The 10961-nt window shown below is 40.5% G+C and overlaps 3 protein-coding genes across 3 annotated transcripts; 1 reads left to right on the forward strand and 2 right to left on the reverse strand.

The window, feature by feature from the left end:
* Positions 1–1232: 1232 nt before the first annotated feature.
* SARC_00599 (hypothetical protein) lies at positions 1233–1928 on the reverse strand (the record flags this gene model as incomplete). The annotated part of the gene is made up of 2 exons (XM_014305698.1): positions 1233–1251; positions 1642–1928. 2 exons carry the CDS (start codon positions 1926–1928, stop codon positions 1233–1235), a joined length of 306 nt encoding a protein of 101 aa, XP_014161173.1.
* Positions 1929–3307: 1379 nt separating this feature from the next.
* On the reverse strand, positions 3308–4440 carry SARC_00600 (hypothetical protein; the record flags this gene model as incomplete). The annotated part of the gene is made up of 2 exons (XM_014305699.1): positions 3308–3540; positions 4269–4440. The coding sequence occupies 2 exons, from the start codon at positions 4438–4440 to the stop codon at positions 3308–3310; spliced, it is 405 nt and encodes a 134-aa protein (XP_014161174.1).
* Positions 4441–5696: 1256 nt separating this feature from the next.
* Positions 5697–9886, forward strand: SARC_00601 (hypothetical protein; the record flags this gene model as incomplete). Its single annotated transcript, XM_014305700.1, has 4 exons — positions 5697–5855; positions 6359–6451; positions 6628–9789; positions 9864–9886. The coding sequence occupies exons 2-4, from the start codon at positions 6388–6390 to the stop codon at positions 9884–9886; spliced, it is 3249 nt and encodes a 1082-aa protein (XP_014161175.1). The 5' UTR covers positions 5697–5855; positions 6359–6387.
* Positions 9887–10961: the final 1075 nt, after the last annotated feature.

The following is a 10961-nucleotide window of genomic DNA, read 5'->3' on the forward strand; positions in this document are numbered from 1 at the left end:
GTATATATATGCATGTATGCATGTATATATATATGTATGTATGTATGTATGTATGTTTGCATGTATGTTTGTATGTGTGTATGTATGTATGTTTGTATGTGTGTATGTATGTATGTATATATATATATCCGTAAATTATATTATATACGAGTATATATATATATATATATATATATAAATGGCATATGGCATAGTCTGGTAGTAAAAAAATAAGTGTAAATCACAGGATCGCAGACAGCAGAGCATTCGATCTAAGCACATCGAGTGTAGAAGTTAAGCTAGACTTATTTACTGTGAAGATAATTTATTCATTATGGGTAGAGCTGTTGATACTGTTAAGAGCGAACACTTCATGTCAACTGCTGGAATAGGAATAGAGAAGGAATGCTTACTTGTATGCACTGCAAGGCTGATTTTAATTTATCCAATGTGCAACATCTTTAGCTTTATCTTGTTAGTGATGCGTGTACATGCCCAGAGTCGGTCAAGCATAAGTAAACGTTGCAAATAGCTGAAAACGAAGACAAGAAACATGGTAAACGGGAATCTATTCCCGAGGCAAAGTTTCCTAAGTCAAAGACTATAGTTTTGTCTACTAACAGTCAGGATGTGACGGTAGGTGTGTACGCGCATGTACTAATGTACTTTTGTAAGTGTGTGTTGTGTCAGTGTCACTGTGAGTGTGTTTAGACGTGTGACTGTCTGTGACTCTGTAAGTGTCTGTAACACAGACGTAGTCGCCAACCAGAGTCTTATGAATTCGTGGCCGAAAAAAATCAATTGGGTGCGTTGTACGTTTATCGCATAAATATTATTTTTTTAAACGTAGAACGTTGAACGTATAACTGAGCATAGCTTAGCGTAATGAGGCCTGTCTCAACTTTCTCACGCCTCACGCCTGTAGTTCGTTTGTTTAAACATACAAGAGAGAGGAAGGGTTGATTGGTGTTTACTCCAAGATATCATTGATAGTAACCCTTTTTCTTTGGATCAATAATAAGAATTTTATCTACAGTACTTACTGATTGTACTCCTTTAAAAACAAATAGCTGCTTTGTAGATTTTTTTTTGTCGTTTTTCCCATTCATTCTTATTCCACCCCCTACGGCGACCGGTCTACCGGCCCTCTAAACCTCTTTTTTTTTAAATAGCTTGTTGCGTCACAAATTGATTTGTTTTTGTTGTTTTTTTAAAACAAAATATATATATGTACACATATGGTGCAATCGCCTTTAAGAGATTTCTTCAACCCTGATTTTGAAGGTGAATTAATTTGAATTTGGAAAAACGGTTTTCAAGGTGGTGATCGGCCTGATGTGAGGAAGGCAAAACTACAATAAAAAAATCGGCCAAAGTCAATGTGGTCAATATGGTGACCTGGACCGGCCATTATGGGCTGTTGATTCGGCCAATATTCTTACAAACCATATCCACAAGTTTGTATGAATATTTCAAAATGAGTTTTAGATGAATGAGGATAGTAGAGGTGCGTATGTATATCATTTTTATTTATTCCTTACTAGCTATCTCAGCTGAAACAACTTCATACACATTCTCAGGAACACGACGGTGCGAAGTATACTTTTCTTCGCAAACTCTGCTAATTGTAGAGCCAACCCTTTGTCATAGCAATACAAATACCTGTAAGACCCTCGTACAAAGCGTCTTATAGTGGCTAACTTAAAACTTATAACCTTACCCTTTGGCAACTTCGGTCTTACCTCAGCCTCTGCTAAAACCTCAACAACTTGACATCGACGTGCATCACTGTCTGCATTCTTGATGGCGTCTACATCGCTGTCACTGGTTGCTTCTGTCTCTACATACTCCTCGTCTTGTATGACAGGACGGAATCGAATGTCAGGACCACGCAGTGAATGTCTCGTATCCCTGCCCCCGCTTAAATGCTTGGACTTTTGCGGTGACATATGTGTGTATACTACAAGCTGGTATAAATTGTACTATTGATACTACTACTAGGACTCACAGACATTGTTTGCACACTTTTAGACCAGAACGAAAAGTATTTTCATACTTCTGCCACTTCGACCGACCTTAGAGATGGCGCGGCATGTCGAAATCTGGCCTTAAAAGTACGAAATTCGGACTGCAGGTGGGTGTTCTAGGGACAGCGACCAAATTTGTCAGGGTCGAGTCAAGAAATATGGGCATGTCAAAAAATCTGTCCGGGTTTTTTTCTTTCCTAATTGTTCTAAGCAATTTCCGCTATTAAAATCAGAATTTGGTCGTATTGCGAATTCCACACCCTGGCAAAGTAGTGGTGGTCTCCGACCCTATTTTTTAAGGCGATTGCACATAGCCTTCTGAAAATTAGACAGATTGCACCGGTACAATTTTTACAAGGTTATGGATTGCACCATATACATATTCTTCGTGTAAATATACAATACTCGCTGACTCTCCCTTTCTCTCTCTCTCAGAGAGTGTGGCACTGTGGTCTGTGCACCCTCTGTGGACGGTGGCGTGCCAACTGCCATTTCTATACAAAATAAATGTAATTTTGACCCAAAATTTGTACAGCGAGATCGGCAATGTAGAGCTATAAATAGCCGTCGAGAAGAAAAATCGGCCAGAGAAAGACAGCCAGTCGCAGATGGCAGATAGCCTGCCAGCCTGCCAGGCAGTGTGCCCCGCCAGTGTTACAGTGAAGTGACTTGGGAAATTGGACTAATTATGACTCATCAGATTGACTATATTTGCATGGGGTTTTTTTAAATATAAAATAGGTGTAAAAAAAGTTTTGTTTTGTAAAAATAACCTAAAAAATAGATACTCAATATAATCGCTGTCTAAAAATATTTACATAAATAGCTCTCGCTCTAAATACTTTAAAAAGTATAGTGTAATAGTGAAGGAAAAACGAAGTCACTCGGGTTTTCGAAATTGGAAAGGGCTTCTTTGATATTTTAGGACTGGTGCATTTATCACTCCATTTCGGTTCGTTTTCGATTTATACGTTTCGATAAGTAAACCGTTTTTTTAAATTAAACGTTTTCTAAAGAACTCGTCTATATGTCGGTATAAAACTCTCATGCAAACGAATTGCTGAGCCAAAAAAAAGAAAGCCGTTTTTTAACATAAAATATAATAAATACCGGAAATTAGAGGTGACCAGGGCAATTTTTACTGTACTTGAGATTTAGGACGGGACAGGTCAAAGTTTTTATTTATGCCCGACCGCCCTCCTCTGAGTCTTCACTCCTCTCTCTCTTCTCTCTCTCTCTCTCTCTCTACTCTCTCACACACACCCACAGTCACAGAGGAAAAAAGAGACTCATCAGAGTCCTCAGAGTCTCAGAGTCTCAGTCTCAGTCTCTCTCTCTGTCTCTCTCTGTCTCTCTCTATCTCTATCTGTCTCTCTGTGTCTCTCTCTGTCTCTCTCTTCTGACTCTCTCTGTCTCTCTCTTCTGTCTCTCTCTGTCTCTCTCTTCTGTCTCTCTCTTCTGTCTCTCTCCGTCTCTGTCTCTCGCTGTCTCTCTGTCTCTCTCTGTCTCTTCCAAGTAGTTACTACTGTAGCGACTGTACAATGTACATAATGCTACGATTAATTGACTATGACTATCTACATCTCATAATGATCGATACCTTTTGAGAGTAAAGTACTAAAGAGTAAAGAATCAGTTGATTTTGAGAGCTGCACTCTCTCTGAGAAAGAGTCCTATTGTCCTACTGAGTCGTAGAGACTAGAGAGTAGCAGCAGAGAGAGACTTCGGAAGTAAGGTGGCTGACTCATGCATCATATACTGTAATGCGTGCATGGTGCCGTCGCCTTTTTCTTAAAATAAAAAAGAAATTCCACTAAAACTAATATAAAAAATTCAGTCGATTTTTAAAAATACACGCGTTGAAAAAAATCGTTGGATCGCACACTCGCACAGGGGTATGTATGTATTTGTCAAAAAAAAAATAGGAAGCCAAAACTGCATAGTAAAAATTCTGCCATTTTTGAAGTGGTTATATTGTGACCTGTGGCGGCCATTATGAGGACCTGAGGGCTGTGGCGGCCATTATGGGGATTGGGGACCTACTAGGGCGTCCATTGTTATCCCCGGCCATGCCCACTTGTTTTTAATCTTTTAGAAGGCTATGACATATTTTTGTTGGATTTGCCGTACCTTCGCTCTTTTGCGCCTCTGTGTTCTTTCTGCTGTCCCGACATATTTCCCAGGAAGTCTCTTCATTATACTCATACCCTTTGGCATCTGTGTACACTCCTTAGCTGCCTTTATCCCCACCTTAACACGTACCTTCTGTACTGTACATCACCGATATCGTCGTCGTTAAGATCACTATCGCTAAAACTTGACGAGGTACATAAGTTTCTGCCTGCGCGACTGGTCGAAACTGATTGCCATACCCACGCAGAGAGTGCCTCTTGTCCCTCCCACCACTCAGATGCTTAGCCTTCTCTGGTGGCATATTTAACAATACTTCATAGGCATATGTATACGGACGTGATCAGTACTAAATACCTGTGACTGCCACAAACATTCAATACATTTTAGGCTTGAGGGAACAACAACTTCAAACTTCTGACACATGGACTGATCTTATTATGGCTCGGCACGTCGATTGCTGGCCTCAAAAATCCAAAATTTGTGCTGGAAGTGTCTTCTTTTTTTTCTTCAAGTTTTATCGTGAAGGGCATTTTTTTTTGGATTTTGTCAGAATCGGGTCTCGAACCAAATACAATTCCCAAAATGTGCACGGGATTTTCTAGCTTAGGTCTTGCTAAGCATTTTCTGAAATCGGATCTGAAATTTGATGCTCCACTCCCTCTGGAAGAAGGGGTATTTTAGAGCAACATTTTTTTTCCCAGTCACCCTGACCCAGTGTAGACGCAGGAAGAGAAATACTATATTTTTTTAAACAAAAGTGTAGCGAAGTATTTATATATGCACGAGTAGTTGCTTCTATTGGAGATTTGGAATTGGAGGTTCTACACATTGTTTTATTGTAATTTTGTAACCGGTTTTATAATTTATTCATCAATGGACAATGAATGCGCGATGCAGAATATGTATCTTAAAAAATACCGAATATTATCCGATAATCGGTGTTCCTGAAAAACAGAAAAACTACAGTTTTCTTTTTATAAAAAAAATCAATGGCTTCAATAAGTTCAATTGTGGCTCCAGAAAAATTAAACTTTATTGGAGTAACCCATAAAGATAATTTGAGATGTTCTCGTTTGATTTTTGTTTGTCCTCATCGAACAAGCGAGGTTAAACTCACTTTAAAGGTGGCTTAAACATAGATGGAGTCTATAATACATCCAATAGTAATTTATCAATGTTTCTCTACTACTTTAATTTTCATCTTCATACTCAAACAACTCAAAAAAAAAATAGTGTACCGGTGTACCCGAGTCTGGACTCTGGACTCTGGAGTCTAAAGTTTGACTGCCCATAGCCCACGCTCCACCGCCTGGGACTAGTCTGTAAATAGTAACTCGCGTTTCTGTCACGACTCGCGACTCGCGGGTTCGCGACTTGTTTGACTGTTTGTGACTGTGTGGTCTATGAGATATGTTGTGAAGTTCGAACAGAATGAAAGTATGTACTTTGACTCTCGCAGATAGTTTTAAATTATTTCAACTATTTTTAAAAATAAAGAGCCAAAAAAACAATATATGTACGAACATGCGTTATAAAAATTGAATCAGTTTTAAACACGCACAACAGAAGCAAGTTCACGGCAATATCGTGTGACAAGAAAGAGAAACTCGCATCATGCTATCAAAATACAATTTCAAATTGATCGTATAGAACACAAGTAAGAGACTATCGAAAGCCGAAACTCAATTAACCGAACCCAGCTTAGGACGATATACGGTAAGGGTCATGCGGTGGTGCGCGATTATCGGTGTGTGATTGATTATAAACTTTCGAATGGTCGTTCTAATTATCTGTATTGTTTATGCTGCTATGGCGAACCAGGCAGCATGTGTACATAATACCTTGCTTTTGTGTATACTGTTTACATGTCGTTATTCATTTACGATGATAAATTCGAGATCATGATGAAATGTGTACCGCCAGTCAATATGAGTAGTCAATTTATCTGGTATATATCTATATCTGTTTTTACCGCTCATGATTATTTCGAGCACTGCAGAATCGGTCTACGTACGCTTAGACCACTGATTGTACGAACTCGTAAATTTAAAGTGTAACAGGTTGCTCGTCGACGCACATACAGAACCTCGCTTGATTGATTTTGTGAGATAGCAGTCTCGGTTGATATTCTACTATTTACTTCAAAATTGCCACACAATACAAGTTGCAGAAAAATTAAAGACACATTAGACTCAATTTTAAGGAATATACATTTACAGGAGTGGCATCACAACTACTGAAGGGCGCTATGCAGCAGAACCAGCAACATCGGAGTGTGAACTCCAATACTAAGCAATACAATCAGAACACGGGTAAGCCGAAGCAAGTTTGTGACTAATGATCGATTCAAGATGGTTGTGGCTACTGTCGAACCTTTGTGGCACTGTAGTTTTCTGTTGTTGTAGACGAGTTCTTTTTATATTTCGGTTCTTTTTCCTTTTGAGACACTTTCTGACATTTACTAATTTCGCCGTTTTTTTTTCATTAGCAAGGAATATAGGAGACGAATGCTCGTCTGACTCTCCTGGTTCGCTTGAGTTAGCTGATAATTCTAGCTTCGATTCTAACTCAGAAAATGCCACAGAGTCTATACGGAAAATAGGTTCAAGATCTGAGAAGGACATTAGAGGTACGGACGCGACAGTGGATCAAAGACAAAATGAAACAACTGCAGGTAGAAACAGTTTGATTGGGGGCCAAAGAGCTGACATGCAACAGGGGCGGAAGGGTATGGGTGATCTCACTGAGGCGCTGCATAGTTATTTCAAAACAGATAGTTCGAATGACTGTCAAACTCTGAGTGGATTGAATCACGACAAGGAGAGTAGTAGCCCGACTGATTTTGGCAGTAATACCACGCGTTCCGAGATAGGGAGTCAGGGCGCGTCCGCCACTGCGGCAGAACAGAGAATCGGTCGTTCAGCGAGCACAGGGACGGAGGGTACTGTGATATCCCATAGGTGCGAGACTGGGTCGAAAACCCCTGAGGATACACAGGCTGGAAGGACGATGTTCAGTCAAGATGGGGATTACACGGGTAGTTTCGTCAGTGAGAAGCAATATATGAAACGTATCAAAAGTGAAGACGAGGAAAGCACCGCAGTCTGCAATGATGGTGTCAATAATCCTAGTGAGCATACCAATGTGAATGATATCACCGCGAACAGTGCCAATGGTCTGAAATTCGGCAGTAAATTTGACGAGAAGGACAGTTTGTCTTTCAGCGGCAGTGTAGCGGGGAGTTCTGCCAGCAAGCTGTCACGTCGAAGGCGCAAGGCGGCTGAGTTAAAACGTGCCTATTTTTGCAAGTACGATAGGTGCGGGAAGACGTACGCGAGTAATCACGCGAGAAATTTACACTATCGACTGAAGCACGCGAGAGGCAATAGTGTGTTCTGCGATCTCGCAAAATCGCCTGTAGCCACCATTCCTGCGATACCCACGGGTGATCGCAGCCATCTCCTGCATACCGCACCAAAGAAGCATATTCCAGTACAACCCCGTCCGATAGCTATGAGACCCACTGTGAATGGTGGTGCTAAGCTAGTACCACGTGCGGTACAGTACTTAAGAATACAAAATGGTGTGCCCATACCTGTAGCTGTGTCAATGCCTATGGCTTCCGCCGTCACAGTGCCATCGCAACTAATGATTCTTCAGCAAGACGGAAGCACTCTTGTGAGATGCGTGGAGGGAGCCATCAACCAAGGCGCTTCTAATTACGTCAGCAACATTCAAAGTTCAGTCCTTTCGCAGTTGAAATCACAAGTTCTGAAGAACGAATCTCAGGAAGAGTACACATCCTGTGGATTCACTAACCACAGACAAATGCCAGGCGAAGATGTTAATCACTCTTCCGACCACACCCGTCGACAGATTCATGGCGAGCATGTTCGCACTATGATGCAGCAAACTGAGGCCCAGCAGTCGCACCATCCTTGTGTTCATTCCGAAGTGCCAAAGGACATGCATGTGCGTCAGAGAAAAGGGTCGAAGAAGAGGAAAAATAATACTGATCGCGGGGATGTTCCTGTGGTTTTGTCCACGCCGACGCCATCAGCGCCTATTGCACCAATTAATGGGGATGGATTGGTGAATGTGAACACGAACTACAGCACTATTCCATCGCCTGGCACCAACTTGCCACCAATTAATGGGGATGGATTGGTGAATGTGAACACGAACTACAGCACTATTCCATCGCCTGGCACCAACTTGCCACCAATAAATGGGGATGGATTGGTGAATGTGAACACGAACTATAATTCCATACCACCGCCTGGTGCCAACTTCATCACACCGATGCAACACCACAACCCACAAGAGTGTCCTAGTCAGGTACAGGGCTGGGCGCAGCAACAGCAGCAACAGTCGATCAATGCGCGTGTGCAAAACATAGTGAAAAGATCGATTTGTTCGTGCAATCATCAGCGACAAGACCAGGATTTCCTTACTCAGGAATATGATCGTGGAGGTGGTAGTCCACATTATGAGGTCTTCAACCCCACTTGCAGCGAACAACAGCAGCCTACGCTCAATCACAGGCTCATGGAGGGACGTTCGCAACGACAGGACTGGGTATCCATTTCACCTACGTCGTCCACCCAAGGGTCGCCAGACGTGGCATATTTATATGGATCAGATGAGAAAGTACCACACGTGCATTTTCAATCGAGGGATGAGAATATGGGCAACTACCAACCACTCGAACCTACCGTGTACGGTAACACAAACGAGGGTGAATGCAGGCGGAGCACGGGCGGGCGTCGCCAATCTCCCTGCAATTATCCATACGTTACCGTACAGAACGCTGGACAGACTGTAAGAGATGATTTCGAGCGGCCAACACGAAACATGCGGTACAATGGGATGTGCCAAGCGAGCAACGGTCGCGATCTCCGTAACGATACACAGAATCGGCAGACTCACTCCGCACAGCGACAATGCCAAAACCAGCAGCCGCAGGTAGTACAGATGCAAATGAGTACTTCGCCGTGCAATACTAGAGTTCAAGGTCAACAATGGCCTCAGCACGAATCAGTTTATGTTTGCAATAATCACCATCTGAACCCGACGGTGAGAAACCAGGAGCCGCAAGAGACCATGTATCACAATCAACACGTGTCAAACGCTCAGCATTTACCAGTTTACGCTAGCAACAATCATCACGGAAGTACAATGGTGATAGATCAGGAGCCACATGATGAAATGTATTCTAATCAACAGGGGTATATAACTAACACGCAGCAGGAAGAAGTTTACATGGGCAATAATCAATATGAAAATTCGGAGGTGAGGAATCAACAACAGCAGGAAGTAATACCTTCAAAGCATTATCATCATAACCATATATCCAAGAGGGATCGAAAGCACACACGGTCGAAGAAGAAACTTTTTTCCACTTCCGACGGCATCGGCGGTTGCGATCACCGCGGGTCTGTGCCGCAGAATCGTCAATATCATCAAACACATCTGCAATATCAATATAATCAGCAGTATCCAAGCCAACAGCCTCAGCCTACCCAGGTGCAAGGGATGGCGCAATCAAGCGATTCTAGCGCTCAAGACCAACAGTGGACTCAGCAGCAACAGTACCGCATGAGTAACATGTACTCTACAAACCCGCCGATGAACAACGGCCCTCAGAATAGTATGCATTCGAACCGGCATTCACGAGAGACGCATCGAGTTGTAACATGACTATGTACACCTCGTCTTGTCCAGGAGGCGGATACTTGCGACAATGATAACGACTTAATATAATGGTGCTGCATCTTCATGCAATGATGCTGGTGGCATTCCTAGTCGTGCTAGTAATATCGACTACAATTGTTTCGATCATAACATGATTGCGCAAGTACGACAATGGTATTCTGATTCGTACAACAATCTTTGCATTTCGATAGTGACAGAGAATTTTGAACGCCGACTTAAGTCCCATCAGCAAGGTACAGATTAAATCAGCATCCTTTTTATATCATAGACGAGTTCACAAGTTTTAAAGTCTTTCAATTCAGTCATAGGTATTAATTAAGAACATTGGTGACGTGTGCATAGTGAAAATGTGTTTGTACAAATCTCTGTTGCTGTCCATGTGTTTGTATATATATATATACATAATAATATGTATGTATATACATATATGTATATATTTTATACATATGAATATGTATGTATTTATGTTCATATGAATGTAAGTCTATATGTATATGTATATATATTATACATAATATATATATATGTATGTATATACATAATATATATATATGTATATACATAATATATATATATGTATATACATAATATATATATATGTATATACATAAATATATATGTGTGTGTGTATAATATATACAAACACATACATACACACACATATCCATATCTAGATAAATATATATCTGTATATATACATAGGGACATATGTATAAATGTATACATATAGAATTGAATATGTGTATGTATGTATTTATACACGTATGTATTTACATATTTATGTTCGTATGCATATGTATGTATGAATATGTATATTATATATATAGATAAAATATATGTGTGTGTATATACATATAAATATATGTATATATATATATGCGCGTGTGTGTGTGTATGTATGTATATAAATATATCTAAATCTCTATATATATATTATATATGTATATATATATATATATACATATTTAAAGATATATATATAAGGATATATATATATATATAAATGAAGGTGTGTATGTATGTGCATATTGTGTGTGCTTGTGTATGTGTGTAGGTATGTATGCATGCAAGTACGTATGTATGTATGGTTTATATATATATTAACAA

This window comes from Sphaeroforma arctica, assembly GCF_001186125.1.
Source record: "Sphaeroforma arctica JP610 unplaced genomic scaffold supercont1.20, whole genome shotgun sequence".
Classification (NCBI taxonomy): domain Eukaryota; class Ichthyosporea; order Ichthyophonida; genus Sphaeroforma; species Sphaeroforma arctica.